The sequence below is a fragment of the Jaculus jaculus genome, chromosome 7 (assembly GCF_020740685.1).
Source record: "Jaculus jaculus isolate mJacJac1 chromosome 7, mJacJac1.mat.Y.cur, whole genome shotgun sequence".
NCBI lineage: Eukaryota > Metazoa > Chordata > Mammalia > Rodentia > Dipodidae > Jaculus > Jaculus jaculus.
This window is the reverse complement of record NC_059108.1, coordinates 113,086,867-113,113,164: the sequence shown is the minus strand read 5'-3', so window position 1 is coordinate 113,113,164 and position 26,298 is coordinate 113,086,867. Positions and strand designations below refer to the sequence as shown.

The 26,298-nt window shown below is 42.6% G+C and overlaps 2 protein-coding genes across 3 annotated transcripts in view; one reads left to right on the top strand and one right to left on the bottom strand.

The window, feature by feature from the left end:
- The window catches only part of Kiaa0586 (KIAA0586 ortholog), a 127,475-nt gene extending 123,119 nt beyond the window's left edge, over positions 1 to 4,356 (bottom strand). The window contains exon 1 of the mRNA XM_045155579.1: positions 3,623 to 4,356. Within this exon, the coding sequence (XP_045011514.1) occupies positions 3,623 to 4,067 (445 nt within the window). The 5' untranslated portion in view covers positions 4,068 to 4,356. The remainder of the gene's footprint in view (positions 1 to 3,622) is intronic.
- A 531-nt stretch (positions 4,357 to 4,887) lies between these two features.
- On the top strand, positions 4,888 to 20,926 carry Timm9 (translocase of inner mitochondrial membrane 9). Of its 2 annotated transcripts, XM_045154681.1 has the most exons (5): positions 4,901 to 5,037; positions 10,673 to 10,755; positions 17,185 to 17,248; positions 18,189 to 18,284; positions 20,412 to 20,926. In XM_045154681.1, exons 3-5 carry the CDS (start codon positions 17,210 to 17,212, stop codon positions 20,544 to 20,546), a joined length of 270 nt encoding a protein of 89 aa, XP_045010616.1. In that variant the 5' UTR covers positions 4,901 to 5,037; positions 10,673 to 10,755; positions 17,185 to 17,209; the 3' UTR covers positions 20,547 to 20,926. The 2 variants fall into 2 exon arrangements, with proteins under 2 accessions (XP_004649281.1, XP_045010616.1); XM_004649224.2 differs by lacking the exon at positions 10,673 to 10,755 and having other exon boundaries at positions 4,888 to 5,037.
- The last annotated feature ends 5,372 nt before the right edge of the window (positions 20,927 to 26,298 follow it).

The following is a 26,298-nucleotide window of genomic DNA, read 5'->3' as shown; positions in this document are numbered from 1 at the left end:
TTTTGTATCTGTTGTAAGGAGTCCTACCCTTCCTTTGGCTCTTGCATTCTTTCCACCACCTCTTCCACACATTTTGTTGGGTTTTTTTGTTTGTTTGTTTGCTTGCTTGCTTGCTTGCTTGCTTGCTTGGTTGAGAGGCTGGGTATCACTCTAGCCCAGGCTGGCCTGGAACTTAAGGTGATCCTCCTACGTTAGCCTCCAAAGTTCTAGGATTACAGGCGTGCACCACCATGCCCAGCTCCCAAACTATTTTGGGACTATGTTGCCCAAGCTGTCTTTGAACTCATTCTGTATCCCCAGCAGGCCTTGACTTGCAATTTTCCTGCCCCAAACTCTTGAATAGCTGGGCTGTCAGGTCTATGCCACCAGGCCCAACTTGAGTGGCTTTTAAATCACAATCTGACTTTTAGCAACTGTACAGGCATGATTCAAGAACTGAAAATTCCAGGCCGGGCACAGTGGTGCATGCCTTTAATTCCAGCAACTTGGGAGGCAGAGGTAGGGGGATTACTATGAGTTCGAAGCCAGCCTGAGATTGCACAGTGAATTCCAGATCAGCCTGGGCTAAAGGGAGACCCTACTTTACAAAAAGAAAGAAAGAAGGGAGGAAGGAAGGGAGGGAGGGAAGGAGGGAGGGAGGGAGGGAGGGAGGGAGGGAGGGAGGGAGGGAGGGAGGGAGGGAAGGAGGGAGGGAAAAGAAAAAAGGAAAGGAAGAAACTGAAAAGTCCGTATTAATTCCAAAACTAAATTGGAAGATATCAACCATGCAAAAGAAATTGTTGTTTTTAAAGGAGAAGGAAGGCTGGAGGAAGAGCTCAATAATAAAGTGCTTGCCCAGCATGTAAAAGTCCATGGGTAGAGTCTGTAGCACTGTGAAAACAAAACGAAACAGCCGGGCATGGCGGGGCAAGCTTTAGTTCCAGCACTGGGAAGGCACAGGTAAGAGGCTCGCCATGAGTGCAAGGCCACCCTGAGACTACAGAGTGAATTCCAGGTCAGCCTGGGCTAGAGTGAAACCCTACCTTGAAACCTTCCCCCAAAAGAAATTGAGAAAACTTACTTATATATGTCCCAGTGAAAGTTTTTACACTTCATATTTAGGAAAATAAGGGTTAATACAGACAATTCAAAGTTAAATGTAAAAACTTTTTTTGTGTGTTTTTTGAGTTTCACTCTAGCCCAGGCTGATCTGGAATTCACTCTGTAGTCTCAGGGTAGCCTTGAACTTATAGTGATCCTCCTTCCTCTGCCTCCCGAGTGCTGGGATTAAAGGTGTGCACCACCACGCCCAGCTAACCATTTTAAACTATATCAGTTCAGCATGTACAAATTGAGATATACCAAGAACAATATAGACAAATATAAATGCATGACTTAACACCAAGCTTGCTATGAGGTACCTGCAAAAAGTAGCATCATGAAAGTAGATTGACAAAAAAGGGAAATGTTGCTTTGTACATGTGTACAATTTTCAGAGCACTGGGCAGGTCAAGTGAGTTAGAATAAAGCCACTAGATGACTTAGGTTGTGCTTTTCTTTTTTTTTTTTTTTTGGTTTTTTTGAGGTAGGGTCTCACCGTAGCCCAGGCTGACCTGGAATTCACTATGGAGTCTCAGGGTGGCCTTGAACTCACACGCACAGTGATCCTCCTACCTCTGCCGCCTCCCAAGTGCTGGGATTAACGGCGTGCACCACCACACCTGGCTGGTGGTGCTCTTCTACTAGGCAAGATGGAATAGCAGTACCCAGCATTTGGTAAAGAGCACTACTAGGAAATACTACACGTATTATACCATTTAAGTGTGCCGGTCATAGGTGTGAGAAAGAATGATGCACAAAAACCACACAAAGAAAATGTGATGGGCAATGTTAAAGTTCCATTGATTCCATCTGTTGAAACACTTGTGGACTGTAGACTGTCTGCCTGGCTGCTTTCCCAGGGAGCAGTCACTTTTCTTTTTGCTTACTTATTTGTGAGGGAGAGAGAACCTGGGCATGGTGGAGCACAGCTTCAATCCCAGCCAGCACTTGGGAGGCAGAGTTAGGATCGCAGTTGAGTTCAAGGCCACTCTGAGACTACATAGTGAATTCCAGATAAGCCTGGGCTACAGCGAGACCCTACCATGAAATAAATAAATAAATAAAAGACAGAGAGGGAGAGAGGAACAGAAAGAAGCAGAGAGTGAATATAGGCATGCCAGGACCTCCTGCCACTGCAAATGAACTCAGGGGCTGGAAAGATGGCTAAGTGGTTAAGGTGTATGCCTGCAAAGCCAAAGGATCCAGGTTCGATTACCCGGGACCCACATAAGCCAAATGCACAAGAGATACATGCCTCTGGAGTTTGGTGGCAGTAGCTGAGGTCACTGGTGTGCCCATTCCTTCTCTTTCTATCAAATAAATAAATAAAAATAAAATATTAAAAAAATGAACTCAAGACGGGTGTGGTGGCGCATGCCTTTAATCCCAGCACTCGGGAGGCAGAGGTAAGAGGATTGCCGTGAGTTCGAGGCCACCCTGAGACTCCATAGTGAATTCCAAGTTAGCCTGGGCTAGATACCTACCTCGAAAAAATGAAAGAAAATGTCAGGCTTTGCAAGCAAGTGCCTTTAACTGCTGAACCATCTCTCCCACTCCAGTCACTTTTCAAATATCTGTACAGCTTGGCATGGTGGCACATGTCTTTAACCCCAGCACTTGAGAGGCAGAGGTAGGAGGTTCACTGTGAGTTCAATGACAGCACGAGACTACACAGTGAATTCCAGGTCAGGCTGGGCTACAGTGAGACCCTACCTGGGAAACCATATATATAAACTAGACATATATTACATTTGCGAATTTAAACATTAAGACTCCTCTCAAGTTTGAAGCACACACAACACCAAAAAAAAAAAAAAAATAAGAGTGAAAGTGGGGCTGTAGACATGGCTTAGAAATTAAGGCGCTTGCCAGCAAAGCCAAAGGACCTGGGCTTGAATCCCCAAGTCTCATGTAAGCCAGATGCACAAGGTAGTACATGCATCTGGAGTTCATTTGCAGGAGGTGGGCCCATTCTGTCTCTCTCTGAAATAAATAATTTCAAAAAAGATGACAGTATTTAGAAGGGATCAAAATCCTACGGAACAAGAGAAGTTCTGGCAAGTTTGACAGTTAGTGCCCTAAATAATGAATGTTTTACAACTAAACACATGAAAACCCAGTGATAAGTGTGATTAATGTTCTAGCTTTTTTTCAGAAATCACCACCATCCTTTTTACTGTGGAGCTGAGAGACACAGTATAGTAATTCAGAATGTGGAGGTTGTTCTGAACAGCTGACTGAAATAAGATCGCTAGTTTTTCAGGGAAAAATTGTACTTTTTCTAAGTTAACAAAAAAAAAAAAAGCCGGGCATGGTGGCTTACGCCTTTAACCCTAGCACTCCAGAGGCAGAGGTGGAATTCCAGGCCACCCTGAGACTACATAGTTAATTCCAGGGCAGCCTGAACTAGAATGAAACCCTACCTTGAAAAAGCATAAACAAACAAAAAAAAAAGTGATTAAAAAAAAAAGATGAAAGAAAGGACTAAGGATTTACAAAATTGTAAACTGTATGGAAAACCACAATAAACGAAATCACATACCACATGATGTTCCATTTCTGCTAGTCCTCATCCCAACAGGAAGACGTCTATTGGCAGGCAAAGCTGGAGGAACGTAAGGCAACTCATCTTTTATGAAAGGCCAATTATCTCCCTGATTTGGAGAAACGACCTCACGAAGTCTCCTCGTTGGCATTTTAACCCTTGTTTCCTTTTCTGGGCTAAACTCAGAACCTTTCATAATGTCATTCATAAACGAGCCCCACAGCTTTGGATGAAAATATTTGCTTCTAGGCTCATAAAACTTCCGAACAAAGATTTTTTTCACCTCCGAAGACCAACGAAACAGAAGGAATGAGGAGGGAGAGAGAGAGCAAGACAAGGAGCAGACGAGTTCCAAACGCGAATATGAAACAAAGTCATTAACTTGAAAAAAAAATTCCCTAGATAAAATATCCACGGAGCTGGAAAGTTTCGACTTCAGCATTTATTTAGCAGACTTGAGAATGTCATATTTACTCGTTAATCGGAAGACCCACGGCCCAGCGGCAGTGGCGGGTCAACAAAGCCCCTGCGCCCGGAGCCGGCCCGCGGACGAGGAGGCGACCCCGGCGACGAAACGAGCTCACAACACAGCTCCTCTTCTACGTCCACGCGAGACGAGGAACAGCCTTCTGCGTCCGCAGTCTCCCACGCGCCTCCAGATGCAATTCCCGACACCCGAACTGCCCCACCAGCGTCTGCCGGCCACCGGCTCGGCTTCAGCCTGACAACAGCTTCAGTTGCCCGCCGGTCAACACCCACTTCCCTTTTCAGCCCGCCCATGCCACACAGTACGCATGCGCTCCAAGAAAACAGCCAATCAGAGAGTATCCAGGCTCTGGTGCTCTTTCATCTCCCTCCGGGTAGAAACGAGCTCCGAAAACGTAAAGAACGTAAATTTATATATATATATATATATTTTTTCTTTAAAAGCAGCACTTCGACTTTAATTTTGAATAAGATGTAAGGTAGTCCTCAAGAACAAAAGCACTCCGGATAAACCTAATACGCACGACTTTGGTTTATTATTTGGCCTTGGACACTGTAGTTCTTGCAAACCGTTAGGGACTTGGACTAAGTAAATTTCATTCTTTGAGAACATCGACAGATTCGGGTGGCTGCGAGACAGAAAGTGAAGAAAACTGAGAATGTCTAAACTGAAAAGTCACGATATTTAAATTTTTTAGGGGAGTTTACGATTCATTCAGAGTAAGGGCTTTTCCGTCTAGATTTTTTTTTTTCACGCGATACTGAATCGGCGCACGTATGTCCAGACACTTTGACATCACTGCTCCCACGTGTTCTCCTCCGTCCAGCGTCCGCGGAGCCCTGTCGCGACCCTCCGCTCCCAGCGTCGACCCTCACCGCAGCCCCACCGCTTCGTGCTGGTGTCCGATGCGAGGGCCTGTGATTAAGTATGGTCTTTTTCTCTTCTCTCTAAACCCTGGGTTCCCGGGCGGGATGGGAGGGGGTCTGGGCTGCCCTCGGGAACCGGGGCCGGGGCCGGTGAGAGCCGCCCCGGGGCTGTGCAGGCAGCTGCGGAGCCGGGCGGCGCGTCCCCGGTCACCGGCGACTGGAGGACCCCGCGACCTGGGCACGCCCGGCTCGGCTTTAGGGAGGGATGGTGAGACAGTTAGATGGTGAGGAAACCACGCCATGACCTTGAGCTGTCAGGCTGGAGACCCTTCAACAGAAAACTCTGTTCCAGCCCCTCGGCTGAGACCCTCTGGAATGGCAGGGCAGGGCCCCCTTCCTTCCCTGATCTCATTTTGGAGGGTGCACTCCGAAAGCATCAAGCTTTCAGCTTTCCTTTAATGCCTTAAAAGAGGATGAATCAAAGAAAAACAGTGTAGTCTGATGTTAACGCTAAGTAACAAATGTCATTTTCTTTACATTTAAGCTGTGTGGTCGCTAGAAGCCTGGGATTAAAAAGCACCGTAAGATCCCAGCTTTGAAGAACTTGTTAATTTGGTGTTTACTTGTTGTTGCTATCATGATGAGTTTTTGTAATTAAGCTACGTCTTCCTCTTCCATGTTGCGCTCTTAATCATTATCTGTTCGCAGTTTGTAGTATTAGTGTGCTCAGAGACCGAGTAGCTATGTCAGACTGGCCAGAGACCTTGGAGATGACTTAACTGGCATAGATTCTAGGTGAACCATAGATGGGCCAGGGAAAAGAAAAAGAAAAAAAAAAGTGACCTTTCCCCTCTAATCTGAGATCTGAACAAAGGCACTCATCAAAATGATTTGAGTAAATATTCTGGGTTGTACTTCTATCAAACCTGGGGTTACACCCCTAAAACTCTTGTTACCATCTTCCAGTTCATCTCTGTTCTTGCCTTGAGGCCAACGGTTTCATTCCTCAAGCAGCATGAATTCTTTCAAAAGCATGCCTCTGTCCTGGACAACTTGCCTTTACTTTCACTTTCAATAAAAAGGTTTGCTTGCCCTTCCAAAAAAATAGGGGGAGGGGCTTTTGCTGTGGTTAACAATAAGAGCAGCCAGTTAAACACAGCCTAACTTCCTAACCCATATAATAATAATAAATAACCTAAAGGGAAGAATCTTGTTAAGTTATATTAAACAAATTCGTAAAAGCTCCCTTGAGAGAGTTGACCTTCCAAAAGACACTGATAACCCTTGAACAACAAAAACAGATTTTTCTGCACTGGGGAGTCAGAAGTAGGAGGATAGCTGGGAGTTCTGGCCAGTCTGGGACTACAGAGTGAGTTCCAGATCAGTCTTGGCTAGAATGAGACCTTACCTGAGGGGTAGAGGTATTTTTTTCTTTAACTTTTTTTAAAAAGTCATATATTTGTTTGCAAGCAGAAAAAGACACAGAGAGAATGAGCATGCCAGCGCCTCTAAGCCCCACAAACGGAATCCAGATGTATGCACTGTTTTGTGCATCTGGCTTTATGTATGTACTTGGGCATCAAACTTAGAGTCCTTAGGTTTTGCAGGCAAGCACCTTAACCACTGAGCCATCTCTCCCGTCCTGTTTCCTCTCCCCCCGCCAAGGTAGGATCTTGCTCTAGCCCAGGCTGACCTGGAATTCACTATGTAGTTTCAGGGTGGCCTTGAACTCTTCCACCTCTGCCTCCTGAGTACTGGGATTAAACGTGTGTGCCACAATAGCCAGCCCTGATTTCTTTTTGTGTAGATATATATGTATTTTACTGTTTTTTCCCTGTACCCCTCCCCATATAAGAGTATACAGATACACTTTGTTTCACTGAACAACCTGCAGGTTGATGTCTGCAAGAACTTTAATTGTTGCAACTTGAGCCTTCTATTCCACAGCCTGAATAAGATTTTCAAGTTAGGTTAAGTGGCACAGGCCTTTAATGTCAGGACAGAGGCTGAGGTTGTAGGATCACTAAAGAGAATGAGGCCAGCCTGGACTACAGAATGAGTTCCAGGTTAGCCTGAGCTACAGTAATACCATTCTTCAAAAACAAAATAGTTACAGTAAGATTTTTCAAACTTAAGATCATCTTAACATTCAAATCCCCCCCCACCCACCCATTATCCCAAACATGTCTTTATATGTCAAAGAAGGAACAGTTTCCTGATTCAGGGTGCAGACAGGGTTCACACATGAGATATAATTGCAGTGACTCTTCAGTGTCCATCTAGGTCAGCCACCAACCCCTTTTCTTTATAGCGTTGTTGAAAGGACTGGCTCAATTGTTTTTGCTGTCCTACATTATGGAGTCTCCAAACTATTCCCTCGTGAATGAGACTCAACATCTTTAGGCACGTATGCCACAGAAGTAATGCCATGTGCCTTAGTGCATGCCCCCATGAGATGTTAAGCTAGTGGTGGGACCTACTATCATGCTAGGTTGAATCAATTAAATGTGGCCACTATCTGATCTTTCCAATGTAAACAAACGAGTTTTATTTTTCTGTCATAAGTAGCCTATAGAAATGATTGAAGATCATGGGTATATCTTGTTCCCAAATAATTTATCTCTTAGTTTTATCCACTTATGATCTTTGCCTGAGTCATACTGAATTGCAGTGGCAATTTTCAGACAGCAGGAACCATTACAGTAGTTAAGGATGTCAGAAGAATACCCATAAATAAAGTTTGGCCAGAGTCAGGCTTTTGCTGCGGAGTTCATACAAGTGTGCATATTAGTTAAAAAGGAACAAAGGCTACCATCTCATCATATTCCGGTTAACTTGTGTCAGTTTTCAGAAATTTGTGGAACTTGTGAAGTAAATGTTTTAGGGAGTTTTGCTCTTGTTCTCCATTAAATTTCCTTTCGGATAAGGAAATTGAAATAATTTAGTGAAGGAACAATGTGCAATAGGGAAAAGGTAATAGTCTGAGTGTGGTGCCTATGTCAGTAATCCCAGCATATCTAGTATCCAAATCCAGCCTGGGATACATAGCAAATGCCAGGACACAGAGATCCTACCTGAAAAAATAATAAAAGACTAGGTATTGCTCATATATGTGAAAATGTAACTAGCAGAAATATTTGGGAGTTGCTGGGGAAAATATGTCAAGTTTATAATGTTTGACTATTTGGAAAATATTTTTACATAGATAATACTCAAAACAATAGCTGTTGGAAGCATTGGTCGTAGGGTTTGATGGGGAAATACACCTTAGATGAGCAGTTTCAATTGTTATGTGAAGGTGACCCTGTGTGGATTTAGTATTCTGAACTGTCCTTCCACCGGAGATTATTGGAAGAATCACAGGGGAAGTATAATGCGCAGCATGGCATTAAATATTTAAATATATGCTAAGGAACTATAACTCAGTGCTTATATTTCACTTCTTTTTTAATTTATTTTTTTATTAAAAACTTCCATGATTATAAAAAATATCCCATGGTAATACCCTCCCTCCCCCCACTTTCCCCTTTGAAACTCCATTCTCCATCATACCCCCTCCCCATTTCAATCAGTCTCTCTTTTACTTTTGATGTCATGATCTTTTCCTCTTCTTATGATGGTCTTATGCAGGTAGTGTCAGGCACTGTGAGGCCATCGATATCCAGGCCATTTTGTGTCTGGAGGGAGCATGTTGTATGGAGTCCTGCCCTTCCTTTGACTCTTACATTCTTTCCGCCACCTCTCCCGCCTTAGACCCTGAGCCTTGGAAGGTGTGATACAGATATTGCAGTACTGAGCACTGCGGTCATTTCTTTCCATCACCATGATACCTTCTGAGTCATCCCCAGGTCACTGCCATCTGAAAAGAGAAGATTCTCTACCAAAAGTGAGAATAGCCTTAATATAAGGGTGTGAACATTAACAGAAGTGCTTACTGGGCAGTTTGATAAGCATAGTATATACATTTAGCCCAACAACAGCAGACATTACACCTAGGACTCATGACTACCCCTGTTTTAAGTTTTCAGTATCAGGGATGTATTCCTTACCATGGAGCAGACCCCCAGTCCAATTAGAGGGCAGTTGGTTTTCCCCCACTTGCCACTATTGCACCCATTGGGTCATTTGGCCTGGCTGGCCAAATATAAGGCTTGCAGTGTCCACTGTTGAGTATCTTCACTGGTGATTTCACTTTCTCCCATTGAACTGCATGCAGAATGGCTTCTTCTAGCTTTCTGTCAGCTGGTCTGCATGGAGGAGGTTATCAGCTCAGATCCAACAGGATTTCTCAGTGTCCTTGCAGCCCAGGTATATGGAGTCTTCAGCAATAGGGTCTTACCATCATATGTCACTTCTTAAAAAGGCAAAAGAAGAGCCGGGCGTGGTGGTGCATGCCTTTAATCCCAGCACTCGGGAGGCAGAGGTAGGAGGATCGCCATGAGTTCGAGGCCACCCTGAGACTACATAGTGAATTCCAGGTCAGCCTGGGCCAGAGTGAGACCTACCTCAAAAAAAAAAAAAAAAAAAGAGTTGGGAAGATGGCTCAGTGGGTAAAATGTTTGATTTATAGGCATAAGAACCTGAGTTCAGATCCCCAACACCCAAGCACTAATAATCCCATTGCTGGGGCTGGGGGGAGGCCAGAGACAGGAGGGCTCCTAAGGCTTGCTGGCTAGCTAGTCTAACCAAATCAGTGGGCTCCAGGTTCAGTGACACATTATCTCAAAAAATAAGGTTTAAAAAAAGTGTTGAGATTGAATAAGACACCCACCATTAACCTCTGGCCTCCACACACCACATTTATACATGCAAAGAAAAAGTGTTACTGAGCAAGACACAATGGCATGTGCCTTCCACTTGGGGAGAGATGGAAAGGAGAACCAAGAGTTTGAAGTCAGCATGGGCTACATGAGACCCTGGACTCCACCTCAAAAAAACGTGGAAAGTGGGTGGGGTTGGGAAGGTGGCTCAGTGTGTAAGAGTGCTTGTTGCACAAGCATGAAGGCCTGGGTTGACCCCAGCATACTTGTAAAAAGCTGGGTTGGGCTGCACATATAATTCCTTTTACCCCTACAGTGAGTGGGGTGGATGAGCAATATAAGACACCCAGTGTCCACCTCTGGCCACCACATAAGTGTACAGATGTATTTACCACATATACAAACACCAAAAAAAAAAAAAAAAAGTAAAAGTAAAGGGGGGCTGGAGGGATGGTTTAGCTATTAAGGTGTTTGCTGGCAAAGTCAAAGGACTCAGGTTCAATTCCCCAGGACCCACATTAGCCAGATGCACGGGGGGGGGGGGGGGGCATGTGTCTAGAGTACATTTACAGTGGCTGGAGGCCCTGGAGTGTCCATTCATATGTGCTCGCTCACTCTCTCTCTCTCTCTCTCTCTCTCTCTCTCTCTCTCTCTGTCAAATAAATAAAATAACAACAACAAAAAAAACTCTGACCTTTAAAAAAGAAAAGTAAATGGGCTGGGGATATAACTCAAGGATAAAGCATTTGCCTAATATGCACTGGCCCTGGGTTCAACACATAGCACTACAATGGGGGAGGTGGAGCCTGACTAATCTTATCATTTAGTTGGCTAGTAAAAATAAAGAGGTTAAAAACAAATAGTTTAGCCAATATACGTTTATACTTCAGTAAAAAGGGTGTCTCAGCAGTCTTACAACGCATTCATTTTTCAGGTAAGAAATCAGACCTCATGAGACATTCAAGCAAAGGCTGGTCTATTTTTCAGAAGAGAAAGGAAACTCATGCATCAGAACAGGTTTGAGCTGGACAACGATCAAAATCAGTCTTTACTCTTAAGTTCCCTGCTTCTAGGATGATGTTTTTGCAAAAACAATACCATTACTGTAGTCTTTCCTGAGATCTAACTGAACATTGTCCTGTCTCAGATTACAGGGATATAACCAGAAGGTAACCTCTGGTTGGGTACTTGTCTCTGTAATAATGAGCATTGGCTATAATGCCTAAAAACTGGGATCAGAATCAAGGGCCAGAGGGATGGCTTAGTGGTTAAGACATTTGCCTGCAAAGCCAAAGGACCTGGGTTCGGTTCCCCAGGACCCACATTAGCCAGATGCACAAGGGGCACATGCATCTGGAGTTCATTTGCAGTGGCTGGAGGTCCTAGCGCACCCATTCTCTCTCTCTCTCATCCTTTCTTCCTCCCTCCCTCCCTCTTTCCCTCTTTCTCTGTCAAAGAGATAAATAAAAATAAAATATTTTAAAAATCAAGAGTACCCATATTGTTGCTGCCTGTTCTCACCATCAGGGGCTTGTGTGCCTGCTGGGTTGTCTCCGTCAGCATAAACTGCAACATGAATGAAGGGGTTACAAGACCTCAGAACTATCAAGTAAATCTGACAGTCACTTGTAACTCAAGTGTCCAGTATTTTGTAGGAACAGTTGTCTGTAATTACATAGCCATAACCTTGATGCTATGATTGTAGAGAACAGCATGGAGATCAAGGCAGGTCTAAGAAAATTGCTGACTGCTGGCATTGAGTTTAATTGTAGGGCTGGTGAGTATTTGAAAAAAGTAAAAAAATACATAATCAAATGATTCTAGAGGAAATAAAATTAAACAATTCACAGAAATTTAAAGGAGGAGACTGTTTAAGGAATATTGAGATGTTACCAAAAAAATTAATAATTTTAGCCAGGCATGGTGGCACATACATGTGATCAATCACAACACTTGGAGAGTGCAAACGGGATCAGGAGTTCAGGGTCATCTCTGACCATCACAAAGGCGATCCCACACCTGCTTGTGCTACAAGAAATCCTGAATAAGCACACGTGTGTGGGCATGCATGCATGTGTGTATGTATATATGGAGAAGATTGAGACAATGTCCCTGAAACTAATAGAACATTCAAAGACTTCTTGGTTGGGGAGATGGCTCAGCAGTTAAAGGCGCTTAACTCGCAACGATTTACTTCTTGCCACTATAACTCTTTCTGAAAAAGATAAATCAAGAGTTTTAATCTGAAAAAATACAAGGATAGGAATCAGGAAAAGAACCCGATTTTGGCATTACTATTATGTAAACTTTAAGGTGCTTAATTTAAGTCAGGAAATAAGATCTGTTTTCTCGTTTGGTGTGAATTGTAGAAAGTCCAGTTTGTGTCCTGAGGTTCAGTGAGTATTCTGTACTAGTTCAACCAATCAAAAGGCTCCCATCTAGTGAGTGACATGCATGTCAGCAAACCAAGCTCCTTACTGCATGTTTTATTGCCCTCATTCTTTTCAAGTTCCCACAAAACAGTGGTTTCATTGAATACTTCCTTTCAAGTTATCTTACTTGCTCTTTTCAGACTGATTTCTGAGTGGGAATGCAACAAAAGTCTAGTTTGGAAGTCTTGCTAACAACATTTACCATATACCACACAACACTACACTTACCATGTTATATCTTATTATTATTTTGGTTTTTCAAGGTAGGGTCTCACTTTGGCCCAGGCTGACCTGTAATTCACTATGTAGTCTCAGGGTGGCCTCAAACTCATGGCGATCCTCATTCCTTTGCCTCCCGACTGCTGGGATTACAGGTGTACGCCACCACACCCGGCTCCTTATCTTATTATTTTATTTTGTTTCTTTTTTTATTTTTTATTGTTTGAGAGAGAGAGAGAGACAGAAAGAGGCAGAGATAGGGAGAGAGAGAAAATAGGCATGCCAGGGCCTCCAGCCACTGCAAACAAACTCCAAATGCATGTGCCCCCTTGTACATCTGGCTTAACGTGGGTCCTGGGGAGTCTAACTGAGGTCCTTTGGCTTTGCAGGCAAATGCCTTAACCACTAAGCCATCTCTCCACCCCTATTTTGTTTATTAACAAGGATTAAAAAGGTGTACAACCTCTTTTTCATAAAAATTTTTAAGACTATTGTAAACATGCAGCTGTAAGAAATAATAAATGCCTTATGCCTTTATCCAATTTTCCAATGAGAATAACATCTTAAGATTATAGAGTACAGGAATTAGATAGCTTAGCGGTTAAGGCACTTGCCTGAGAAGCCTAAGGATCCAGGTTTGATTTCCCCAGTACCCATGTACCCACATATGCCAAATACACAATGTGGCGCATACATCTGGGAATTCATTTGCAGTGGCTAGAGGCCCTGGCATGTCCATTTTTTTCTCTCTTTTCCTCTCTCCCTCTTTTGCTCTCAAATAAAACATTTCAAAAAATATAGAAATAACTTAAGGGAGGGTATGATGGTGCACACCTTTAATCCAAGTACTTGGAAGGCAGAGGTAGGTAATATCCGAGTTCGAGGCCACTCTGAGACTCCATAGTGAATTCCAGGTCAGCCTGGGCTAGAGCAACACCCTACCTCAAAAAACCAAAAATTGAAATAACTTTAGTCCCTTTAATTTTTATATAAATTTTAGCTGTGTTTTTAAGACATCTTTCTGGGGTCTCGTTAAGAATTACAGTGAGCTTGCATAATCTGTTTGGGGGACTTAACAGTCATTACTTTGAGTCTTCAGAGTCGATAAACATAATGTGTCTATTTTTTTAAAGTCTTTGCTATCTTTCATTAGCTCTTAGGAATTTTCAAGATGCTATACTTTTTTTTACATCTAAATTTTAGGGGGTTCATTATACTTAGTATTATCTTTTGAGGGGGTGTTGTGTGTGGTTTGGATATTCATGTGCAACAAGTGCATGCAGGCATATGGATACTGAAGTCAACGTCAGGTGTTGCAGTCAATCCTTCTCAACCCTATTTTTTTTTAATTTATTTATTTGAGAAAGGGAGAGAATAGGCGCACCAGTGCCTTTGGCCAGAGCAAACAAACTCCAGATACATGTGCCAACTCTTGTATCTGACTTTACATGGGTCCTGGTGAATCAAACCTGGACCCTTGACCTTCCCTCCTCTCCCTTCCCCCCCCACCGAGGTAGGGTCTCACTCTAGCCCAGACTGACCTGGGATTCACTGTGTAGTCTCAGGGTGTCCTCAACTCTCAGCGATCCTCCTACCTCTGCCTCCCAAGTGCTGGAATAAAAGGTGTGCGCCATCACACCCTATTTATTTATTTATTTATTTATTTATTTATTTGCAGGCAGAGATAGAGAGAGAAGAGAGACAGATAGAGAGAGAATGGGCACACCAGGGACTCTAGCCACTGCAAACGAACTCTGGATGCATGTGCCCCTTGTGCATCTGGTTTACGTGGGTCCTGGGGAATCGAACCTGGGTCCTTTGGCTTTGCAGGCAAATGCCTTAACTGCTAAGCCATCTCTCCAGCCCTACACCCTATTTTTTGAGGCATGGTCTCTCACTGAACCTGAAGCTCACTAATTCAACTAGATGAAACTGACAAGCAGGTCTTCTTTGGGATCCTCCAGTCTCTGCTTCCCTGAGGCTGCACCCAGCTTTCTTATGCAGGTGCCAGGATGTGAGTGCGCGTCCTCGTGCTTGCACAGTGAGCACCTGACCACCCTGTGTTTTCATTGCCATGTGCGTGTGTTCATTGATGGAATTCTATAGAACAGGAAATAGTATGTTTGTCTTGTATCCTGAGATCTTGCTGCTTTGTAGATTAATGTTCCTCCTTTACAATCTTTATGCTTTGTATCTCCTTTCCTTGCTTGAGTGCATTGGATAGAACATCATGATAAATCAGAGTGAGGTGTGAGGAGAGCTGACATTTTTTTCTAGTTCACCATCTTTATCTTTTTTTTTTTTTTTTCCTCAAGGTAGGATCTTATTGTAGCACAGCTTGACCTGGACCTCTGTAGCTCCAGGCTGGCCTCAAACTCACAGTGGTCCTCCTATCTCTACCTCCCAAGTGCTTGGATTAAAGACATCCACCACAATGCCTGACTTTTTTTTTTTTTTTTAAAGACAGTCTCATGTAGCCCAAGCCAGCATTGTACTATGTAGCCAAAGACAACCTTGAACTCCTGATCCTCCTCCTGTCTCTACCTCCAAAGTATTAGGATGCCAGGCATGTTCCATGCCACCACATTTGGTTCCTTGCTTGGTCTTACTGGCAAATACTGGCATTCAATATCAAGTATAATATAGGTTATAAATGTGTTGTTGCTTACATTTTTATTAACTTGAAGAAGTCTCTATTTTTTATATGTTTGGCTATAATTTATCTTAATATAAATATCATTGGATTTACTGTGTTCAGGACTGGTTCAGCATCTTGAACTTGTGGGTTTTGCCTTGCCAAATTGGGGGGAACTTTGGTACTATTTCTTCCCTAAGAGCAGCTAAAGTTTTTTTATTTGAGAAAAGGAGAAAGAGGATGGGTGTGCCAGGGCCTCCAGCCACTGCAAAAAAAACTCCAGATACATGTGCCACATTATGCATCTGGCTTACTTGGGTGCTGGGGAATTAAACATAGGTCCTTAGGCTTTGCAGGCAAGCACCATAACTGTTAAGCCATCTCTCCAGCCCCTTCTTCGGTTTTTTGGTTTTTTGAAGTAGAGTCTCACTGTAGTCCAGGGTGGCCTTGAACTCACAGTGATCCACCTACCTCTGCCTCCCGAGTGCTGGGATTAAAGGCATGCGCCACCACGCCCAGCTTCCCTTCTTCTATGAAGTCTATGAAGCAATGAACAACACACAAAGAAACCAACCTTGTGTTTCTTAGCTCCCAGGCCCCTAGTCAGTGTTGTGCTTCCTCAGTACTCTCAGCTTTCTTGTATTTCCTTTGTTATCCATGGTTTCTAGTTGTACATAGTGAAGGGTTTCAGGAAAAGCACATTACACCATCTTCCTGGAAGAACATGTCCTACGCAGCCTTGCTTCATATGATGTGCTTGTAGGACAAAAATGTGCATCTTTGACTGGTATGTACTATTTGATGGCAACCATAAAGATACTACATTCCTTAGAAGCAGTTATTATCTTACCTGGCACACATGAATGAGGATAGTCATAGCAATGTCTGAAAAACTTACCACCAATTTTTGATATTTTCTGATAGCAAGCATGCATGCATGCATACATACATATTCCTTATAGCTATGAAATAAAATAGGAATAAAGAGCAGTGTTGTCTTTAGAAGTCTGTTTATTTATTTTGTCTAATATTCAGCAGAAGATATAAAGGAATTTTAATAGAAAAGAGTAGATTGTGTCCTGCTGCTACTAAGAAAATAAGTTCTCTGGAATATATACAATTACATTTGTTTAATCATTACTTCAAAGCAAAAATATTAATATTAAATATCATGATATTGTCATACACAAACCTTTGAAATGAGATGTTCAAATTTTTTAGAAATAGCCAGGACAGAGTAAAATAAGCATGGAATAATATATATTCAGGTGCTAAAAAATTACTTTTGACTCCTTTATCTTCCCTTCTGTTTCCTTCAAGTTAAATCATGAGTACCATATTTTTGGAAGTTTTTGCGTCTCTATGATTGTCCATTTTGAAATGCAGAATGCATAACTCCTATAACTTTTATTTTACTTATTTGAGAGAGAGAGAGAAAGGGAAAGAATAGGTGTGTCAGGGCCTCTAGCCACAGTAGGCAAGAGCCTTAACTGCTAAGCCATCTCTCCAGCCTTATAACTTTCTTTTAGAACTCTTGAATATCTTTCATGGGCCAGTATTGATGTAATTATAAATGGTGTTTGTTAACAATTAATGGAACCTTTGTATTTACATGATAATAAGAAAATCACTCATAACATGTGTCAGAGTTAAATTAGCAACCTGTAGAATAGTTAGTTAGGCACTTTTAGGAAGACACCAGACTTCTCTTGAACTCCTTTAAATCTCTACTAAGAATGGGCTTTAATAAGTGGCTTTGCAAGACATCAGCTGGAGACTTGGGTAAGACAAGCAGACTTTGAGTCCCACAGACAGCATCAGAAAATCTAAGTTTGAACTGTTGTTAAAGATCTGTGAGATTTCCAGGCATGGTGGCGCATGCCTTTAATCCCAGCACTCGGGAGGCAGAGGTAGGAGGATTGACATGAGTTCTAGGCCACCCTGAGACTCCATAGTGAATTCCAGGTCAGCCTGGGCTAGAGAGAGACCCTAGCTCGAAAAATCAAAAAAAAAAAAAAAAAAAAAAAAAAGATCTGTGAGATTGTGGATGGGACAGAATTGTATGCAGTTAGAAATTTATAAAGTAGGAATAATTAGTTAAATGTAGCTATCCTAATATGTTTATAGATTGATAAACTTTTTTTTTAACTTTTAAATTAGGTGACTAATAAACATACCAAAGAATATGGCTGCACAACTACCAGAATCTGATCAAATAAAACAGGTAAGTTATTATAATTAAGGGAAAAGGATTTGGGGGAAAAAATTGTAAGACAGTAAGTTTATGCAACCAAGCCATGGGGGGGGGGATGTTTTTTTACTTCCAGAACTGAGTATTAGCTAGATATAGTGATGCACACCTATAATCCCGGAATTTAAAAGGCTGAGGAAGGAAGATCTAGACCAGTCAGGACTACATAGCAAGTTTGAAGCCAACCTGAGCTCCACAATGAGATGCTGTCTCCAAACCTCTATGCTCGTGATTCTCCGACCTCTCAGCCTTTCAAGCAGCCAGGATTGTAGGCATCCCTACCATACCTTGCTGTGAACATGTTTTGTTTGCACGTGCATGTGTGTAATACATGCAGTGTGGTGTAATACATGTGTGTAAGCACAGAGGCCAGAGGAGAATGTCAGGTGTCCCTGCTTCTATCTCATTTGCATGTTTCCTTGAAATGGAGTCCCACCCATTCTGGAGCTTACTGCTGTCACAAGCCCCAGGGAGTCTCCAGTCTCTGTGTTCCACGGGACTCTGCACAGGGGTTTATACAGAAGTGCATGGCCATGCCCAGCTGTTTTACATGGGTGCTAGGTGGTCTCAAGCCCTCATCCCTGCATGGAGTGTTCTTACTCACTGAGCCATCTCTCCAGTCCCAGCATAAACTTTTTATTTAACTAACAACTGTGGGGTTGGGGAGGAGGTACAACCACATTTTAGAGATCATGTTATAAATATTTAAGTCAGCAAAACAATGTGGTTTCAAGCCTCATAAGGTGCTACACACCTGTAAACCCAACATTTGAGAGGATTGAGAATTACAAGTTCAAGGCCAGCTTGATACATAGTGAGACCCTGTTTAATAAAAGAAAAAGAGAAGAAATCTATGCTTATTGATAAAAATTCGAAGCATTGAGTATTAAAGAACCTTTTGATTTATTTGTAGTTTAAGGAATTCCTTGGAACCTACAATAAACTTACAGAAACCTGCTTTTTGGACTGTGTTAAAGACTTCACAACAAGAGAAGTGAAACCTGAAGAGGTATGAAAAGTTGCTCACTAAAAATTCTCCCAAGCTTGTCATAATCTGTAGGATCCCCAGGCATTTCACTTATTTCCACTTATTGGACTGTCTGCTGTATGCCATTGTAAAGCAGTCAAGGACCCATGGCACTGAATTTAATGATGCCAAGTTCAATGTGATAGTCATATTGTACTAAGGCAGACCCTTTTAGAGAAAGTGGCTGGGGTAGTGGAGTTACTCCATCCCATAACAAAAAGATCTTTAAATTTGCCTTTTAGTGAAGACGGCAGTGCTAAAGAAACTTGGCATAGCTGTTTATCTAGTTATGACAACTTATACTAACATTGGAAAAAGCAAAATGTTAATGTATTGGTTCATATTGCATAAGTAGACTCTGAAACCTAATCCTGTCCAACATCTTAGCTTTTTTTAAAAAAAATGTATTTATTTGAGAGGGAGAAAGAGGCAGAGAGAATGGGTGTTCCAGGGCCATCTGCCTGCAAATGAACTCCATATGCATGCATCCCCTTGTGCATCTGGCTTTTGTGAGTCTTGGGAAATCAGACTGTGATCCTTTGGCTTTGCAGGCAAATGCCTTAAATGCTAAGCCATCTCTCCAGCCCTTAACTTAACTTTTTTTTTTTTTGAGATAGGGTCTCACTATAGCCCAGGCTAACCTGGAATTCATTATGTAGTCTCAGGCTGGCCTTGAACTCATGGCAATCCTCCTACCTCTGCCTCCCGAGTGTTGGGATTAAAGGCATGCACTACCATGCCAGCTAGACAGCTTAACTTTTAATGTTCTTATCAAAACATTTATATCTCTACTCACAATGACCTAAACTTCCTCTGATGGAAGACGTTAGTAAATATTCTTGCAAAGATCTAACCTGTTGACAATAAGTGCTTGTTAAATAATTGAATTTACAAAGTTTAGGAGAGAGGCCAGCTGTGATATTCTGATTAAAAAGAAAAAGGTGGGCTGGAGAGATGGCTTAGTGGTTAAGGAGCTCACCTGCAAAGCCCAAGGACCCAGGTTTGATTCCCCAGGAACCACTTAAGCCACATGCACAAGGTGGCATATGTGTCTAGAGTTCATTTGCAGTGGCTCACACCTTTAATGCTAGCACTCGGGAGGGAGTGGTAGGTGTATCGCTGTGAATTTGAGGCCTCTCTGAGACTACTTGGAGTGAGTCCATAACAAAAGAAGGAGAGAGAGGAAGAGAGAAAGAAGTGAAAGCTATGTGTGGTGATGTGGTGACACATGCTTGTAATCCCAGCACTCTGGAAGCTAAGGCAGACAGATCTGAATTCCAGGCTAAACCTCTTGCTTAAAGATAATGGTTGTGAACTAAGAATATTGCTGGGCATGGTGGTGTACGCCTTTAATCCCAGCCCTTGGGAGGCAGAGATAGGAGGATCACCATGAGTTCAAAGCCAGCCTGACACTACATAGTGAATTCTGAGCTAGTGTGAGACCCTACCTCAAGGGAAAAAAAAAAAAAAAAAAAGAGTGTTGTAATGGGAACTAGATATGGTGGCTCAGGCCTATATTTCCAGCACCAGGGAGGCTAAAGTAGGAGGATCTCCTTGAGTTCAAGGCCAGCTTGGGGTACAGAGTTCAGATCAGCTTGGGCTAGAGTAAAACCCTGCCTCAAATAACAGTAACAAAAATACTGAGAGTGGGGTTTCTCACTTAAAAGGAACAAACCTGCTGAGGATGGTGGTGCTCATCTTTAATCCCAGCACTTAGGAGCCTAAAGTAGGAGGGATACTGTGAGTTCAAGGCCAGCTTGTGCTATGTAGTAAATTCCAGGTCATCCTGGACTAGAGTGAGACCCTGCCTCAAATAAACAAACTACCCCCAAAAAAGAAGAAACCTGCTGTCAGGTAAGCATGCATTAATGAGAATAAGGGAACTTCCAAGTTATAGAAAATTCTAATGCACAAGCTTCCTATCATTGTTGATGGTGCCTACAAACTAGTAGGCACTTCATACATATTGAGTCTTGCCAGTGGGTGAAAGTACCAACAATTTAAGCTTATGGTCCCTTGTAGCCAAAGTAAAGTTCACACTGGTTATTCCTTTAGAGTGTATGCATTTTTATTTCTGTGTTACCACTTGGATTTTTCTTTTATGTCTAGGTTACCTGTTCAGAACATTGCTTACAGAAATATTTGAAAATGACACAAAGAATATCCATGAGGTTTCAAGAATATCATATTCAGCAGAATGAAGCCCTGGCAGCCAAAGCAGGCCTCCTTGGCCAACCACGATAGACAAGTCCTGGTGGACTTTGACTGAAAGATTGCCAGCAGCTGTTGCACTGGAAATGAGGATTCATCTGGCAGAATCCTGAGAACAGCCAGAGCCATTCTTACACCGTCTGATCTGACTACCTGAGGAATGGAAACCACTGGAGAAACAAAATCACTCTTCACCAGAAACAATCCAGTAGATGGTCTTGTTGTTAAGCGGAAGTGATACAATGCCACATTATTATGGCCTTGAGACTCAGCTGCTTGATCACTTTGATTAGGAAAATAAACCATTGTTTCTTTACTTGTGACTGTTAATTTTAAAGTAAACTATGTGTCCAATCGTGTATGAGACAAAAACCATTTATTACTAAAAGTAAAATAAATGAAAGTATCACTGAGCAGCTGTTTTTACTACAGAGAACGCAAAGTATTCTGACTGGTTGTGGATGTGTTGACAAGTTTTTCAGTAAAGATCATCCTCCGAGTATTCCTGTGCATTCATATCTGCCTTTAATTGCTGATAAATACATAAAACAGTTACCTGCTGGCAGTATGGTGTTACACATTCTGATCTGAGCTGCATTTTGACATATCTTTAGGAAATATCCCATCTATTAGTTTGGGAATGATTAGGAGTTGTCTATTTTGCTTTCGTAGTCTTACTGTTTTACATTTTGTTTAAAAGCTGAGCCAATATGAATGGTTTTGAGTATGACCAAAAGTATAGAGTTGTTTTTTGTTTGTTTATTTGAGATAGGGTCTTGTTATGGGCCAAGCTAACCTGGAATTCACTCTACAGTCTTTTTATTTTTTATTTTTTATTTTTTGAGGTAGGGTCTCACCCTAGCCCTGGCTGACCTGGAGTTGGAGTCTCAGGGTGGTCTTGAACTCATGGCGATCCTCCTACCTCTGCCTCCCAAGTGCTGGGAATAAAGGCGTGCGCCACCACACCCAGCTTTCTATAGTTTTTTTTTTCCACTCTGTAGTCTTAGGGTGGCCTCGAACTCACAGAGATCCTCCTATCTTGGCCTCCCAAGTGCTGAGATTAAACACATGCACTACCATGCTCAGCCTTCCTTTTTGTTTTGTTTTGTTTTTTGAGGTAGGGTTTCTCTAACTTGGGCTGACCTGGAATTCACTATGTATCTTCAAGGTGGCCTTGAACTCACAGTGGTCCTCCTACCTCTGCCTTGGATTAAAGACCCAGCAACCTTTTTTTTTTCTTGTCATACATCTGTCATTTGTTTTCAGTGCAAGAGATCCTGGTGCACATGTGCATGCACATAAATAAAGGAGAAAAAAAAATACTCCAAGCTGGGCATGGTGCCACATGCCTTTAATCCCAGTGCTCGGGAGACAGGATTACCATGAGGCCAAGGCCACCCTGAGACTGCATAGTGGATTTTGGGTCAGCCTGAGCTAGAGTGAGATCCTACCTAAAAATAAAACGAAAATAAACTTGGACACACTCTCCTGTTGCTATTGTCCACCTTATGTTGGCCATGGGTTGATGTCTAACCTCTGCTCATGTCATCATTTTCCCTGCCATCATGGAGCTTCCCCTTGAGCCTGTGAGCCAAAACAAACCTCTCTCCCACAAAAGAAAAAAGAAAATAAAAGAAACTTACGATACATATGCCACCTTGTTCATCTGGCTTACATGAGCACTGGGGAGTCAAATTGAGGTCAAACTTTGCAGACAAGCACCTTAACCACTAAGCCACTCTCCAGACCTTTTTCTTTTTTTTCAATAGTTTATTCCAAACTGTGATATGATCAGTTGAATAAAACAATGTTGTCAGGCATGGTGGCACACACCTTTAATAATAACAGTACTTAGGAGTCTGGAGTAGGAAGATCCCAGTGAGTTCCAGGCCACCCTGAGACTACATAGTGAATTCCAGGTCAGCCTGAGCTAGTGAGACACTACCTTGAAAAAGGGTGAGGGGGGGGAGAGCCTGGAGAGATAGATGGCTTAGTGGTTAAGGCATTTGCCTGCAAAGCCAAAGGACCCCAGTTCCATTCTCCAGGACCCATGTAAGCCAGCTGCACAAGGGGACACATGTATCTGGAGTTCATTTGCAGTGGCTGGAGGCCCTGGCGTGCCCATTCTCTTTCTCTCGCTCTCACTCTCTCTGCCTCTTTGTCTCTCAAATAAATAAAATACGTTTTTTATTTTATTTTATTTATTTATTTGAGAGCGACAGACACAGAGAGAAAGACAGATAGAGGGAGAGAGAGAGAATGGGCGCGCCAGGGCTTCCAGCCTCTGCAAACGAACTCCAGACGCATGCGCCCTCTTGTGCATCTGGCTAACGTGGGACCTGGGGAACCGAGCCTCGAACCAGGGTCCGTAGGCTTCACAGGCAAGCGCTTAACCGCTAAGCCATCTCTCCAGCCCTAAAATACGTATTTTTTAAAAAACATGCCAGGTGTGGTGGCACACAGCTTTAATCCCAACACTAGGGAGGCAGAGGTAGGAGGATTGTAGTGAATTCAAGGCCACCCTGAGACCACATAGTGAATTCCAGATCAGCCTGGGCTAGAGTGAGACCCTACCTCAGAAAAACCAAAAAAAAAAAAAAAGAAAACAAAATTAGACACTATTCATTAGGACTTTGGGAAACATGCTTTGACACTTCTATGTAATAAAGCCTCCTGATTATTTACTGTGTTTCACAAGGAACTGAATACATGGTCAACTGGCAAATCAGGGGAACTTTGTACAATGCCATCTCAAATGCCTTGAGAGGGAGTGTGTGTTTGAAAACCTTCACAAGTTTCTGCGGTTACCCATACATTAAAAGGGCATTGCTGAAATGTTCAACCCCATTCCATGCTCTCCTAAAACAAACTGGGACACTTTGAGCAAAAAACTTTAATATTGTTCAAAATGTATATTCTATAAATTAACAAGAAAGCCACAAGTATTCAGGATGAGAAGCATATCAAAATAAAGACTTGGCCAGACTTGTGAAGAAAGGAAAGCGTACAAATGTGAGAGGCTACAGTGTACTGTGAGGTCATGGATATTCAGGCCATTCTGTGTCTGGAGGATCACGTAGTAAGGAGTCCTATCCTTCCTTTGGCTGTTACATTCTTTCTGCCATCTCTTCCGCAATAGATCCTGAGCCATGGAAGGCATGTTAGAGATATTTCAGTGCTGAGCACTTTGGTCATTTCTTTTCAGCACCATGATGCCTTCTGAGTCATCCCAAGGTCACTGCCATCTGAAAAGAGAAGATTCTCTACCAAAAGTGAGAGCAACATTAATATAAGGGTATGAACATTAAGAGGAGTGCTTACTGGGCAGTTTGATAAGCATATTTAGCCAGACAGCAGCATACGTTACACCCCTAGGGCTCATGACTACCCCTGTTTTTTAAGTTTTCAGTATCAGGGATGTATTCCCCCCATGAAGTGGGCCTCCAGTCCAATTAGAGGGCAGTTGGTTTCCACCATGATAGACATGCCACTATTGCAGCTGTTGGCTCATTTGGCCTGGCTGGCCAAATATAAGGCTTGCAGTGTCCACTGTTAAATATCTTCATTGACGATTTCTCTCTCTCCCATTGAACTGCATGCAGAATGGCTTCTTCCAGCTTTCTGTCAGCTGGTCTACATAGAGGAGGTTATCAGCTCAGTTTCAGCAGGATTTCTCAGTGGCCTTGCAGTGGTCTTCAGCAATAGAGTGTTACCATGTATTCCTAGTAGGAACCAAGGGCCTCAGCAATGGTCTATAATGTTTTGGGGGCATCAGGGACCTCCCTGGCCAACAACTCACTGGACAGTATCCCATCCTTGGCCATGAAAAATTTCTAGCAACAATTTATGGTTCCTAAGTGTTCCATTGTCCAAAAAAGTAGGTTTCTATATGATTTATTTATATCATCTTAGATTGTAATTCAGAATTTTTTAAAACAGCTCTGAAAAATGATTGATACACAATAACTTGTATATGTTTGAAGTATAAAATTGGATAAATTTATATAAAAAATCAGGATAGTAGAGCCAGGCATGGTGGTGCACGCCTTTAATCCCAGCACTTGGAGGCAGAAGTAGGAGGATTGCCATGAGTTCAAGGCCACCCTGAGAGTACATAGTGAATTCCAGGTCAGCCTGAGCTAGACTGAAACCATACCTTGGAAAAAGAAAAAAATCAGGATAGTGTCAATACAAAAGCTCTCACCTAAAAGGGGATAAGAGATAGTTTACTCTGGAGCCAAATATGAATGACCATGGCCCAGGAACACAGATCTAGGCTACCCCAATTTTATGTTCCAACATGTTAACATTTTCTTTAAGGTTCTCTCTCTCTCTAAAAAAGTCATAAATCAAGGTACTTTTCAAATACATTTGCTGACCATCAGGTAGGTGGGTTACAGCAAAGTGGGAAAGTCTCCACCATAAATTTTAGTTGCTCTCTGATGGGTTAGTGGAAGCTGGTGGTCTCTTAGTTCATTCCAAAATGGTCACCCCCTGGCCAACTATCGGGTAGATGTTAGGTTAGACACGTGGGTGGGCAACAAATGGCTACTAAGGGTCTAAAGGTAGCCCAAGGGAATTTGGCTCTAGCTTGGAACATTCCATCTGTGTTCACAGGAGCTTTACCAGCCCATTCAGCACAAGATTTTCTGGGAACTTGAGTTCACAATAGTAATTATTTTATCATTCCAACCTTTGCCCAAGTAAATTTTTCTGTACTGGGCATGGAAGCCGAGGTCTTGCAACTGGTACACTGATTCCGTCCTCAGTCCCCCAGGCACCTTCTTTCTTTCCTTTCTTCATTTTTTCTTTCTTTTTAGACACAGCCTCGTGTAGCTCAACTCAAACTTGCTATGAGGTCATGAATAACTCTGAACGTTATTTAAATATCATTTTATTTATTTGAGAGAGAAAGTGGTAGTTAAGAGGGAGAGAGAATTGGCACACCTGGTCCTCCAGCCACTGTAAATGAACTCCAGACACATGTACCACCTTGTGCACCTGGCTTATGTGGGTCCTGAGGAATCGAACCAGGGTCCTTTGGCTTTGCTGGCAAATGCCGTAACCACTAAGCCATCTCTCCAGCCTAACTTTGAACTTTTGATTCTCCTGCCTCCACCTCCCAGATACTGTAGGTCAGTCCTATTATGTTCAGTTGATGCTGGGGACTAAACCCAAAGTTTTCATGCCTACTGGAGTCTGTCTGCAGTGGCAAGAGGCCCTGGCACACACATATACAAGCATGCATAAATACGGTTTTATTTATTTGTGTGTGAGGGGGTAAAAGATAAACAGAAAGGAAGGGAGAGGGAGAGGAAGAATAGACATTCCAGGGCCTCTTGTGGCTGTAAACAAGTTCCAGACACATGCTCTACTTTTTAAAAATTTTTTAAAAATTTATTTGAGAGCGACAGACAGAGAGAGAAAGAGGCAGATAGAGAGAATGGGCGCACCAGGGCCTCCAGCCCCTGCAAACGAACTCCTGACGCGTGCGCCCCCTTGTGCATCTGGCTAATGTGGGTCCTGGGGAATCGAGCCTTGAACCAGGGTCCTTAGGCTTCATAGGCAAGTGCTTAACCGCTAAGCCATCTCTCCAGCCCCAGACACATGCACTACTTTGTGTATCTGGCTTTGCAATGGGTACTGGGGAACTGAAGCCAGGCTATTAGGCTTGATAAGCAAGTCCCTTTAACCACTTCTCCAGCCCATTAAAAAAAAAAAAATTTAAAAGTTTGCGAAGAGCCAAATTAGATTGATTAGTCATTTTGCTACTGAACCAATTCTT

Coding starts and splice junctions, on each gene's coding strand:
- Timm9 (XM_004649224.2), top strand. CDS start 17,210: ATGGCTGCACAACTACCAGAATCTGATCAAATAAAACAG. Junction 17,249..18,188: donor AATCTGATCAAATAAAACAG/GTAAGTTATTAT, acceptor ATTTATTTGTAG/TTTAAGGAATTCCTTGGAAC. Junction 18,285..20,411: donor GAGAAGTGAAACCTGAAGAG/GTATGAAAAGTT, acceptor TTTTATGTCTAG/GTTACCTGTTCAGAACATTG.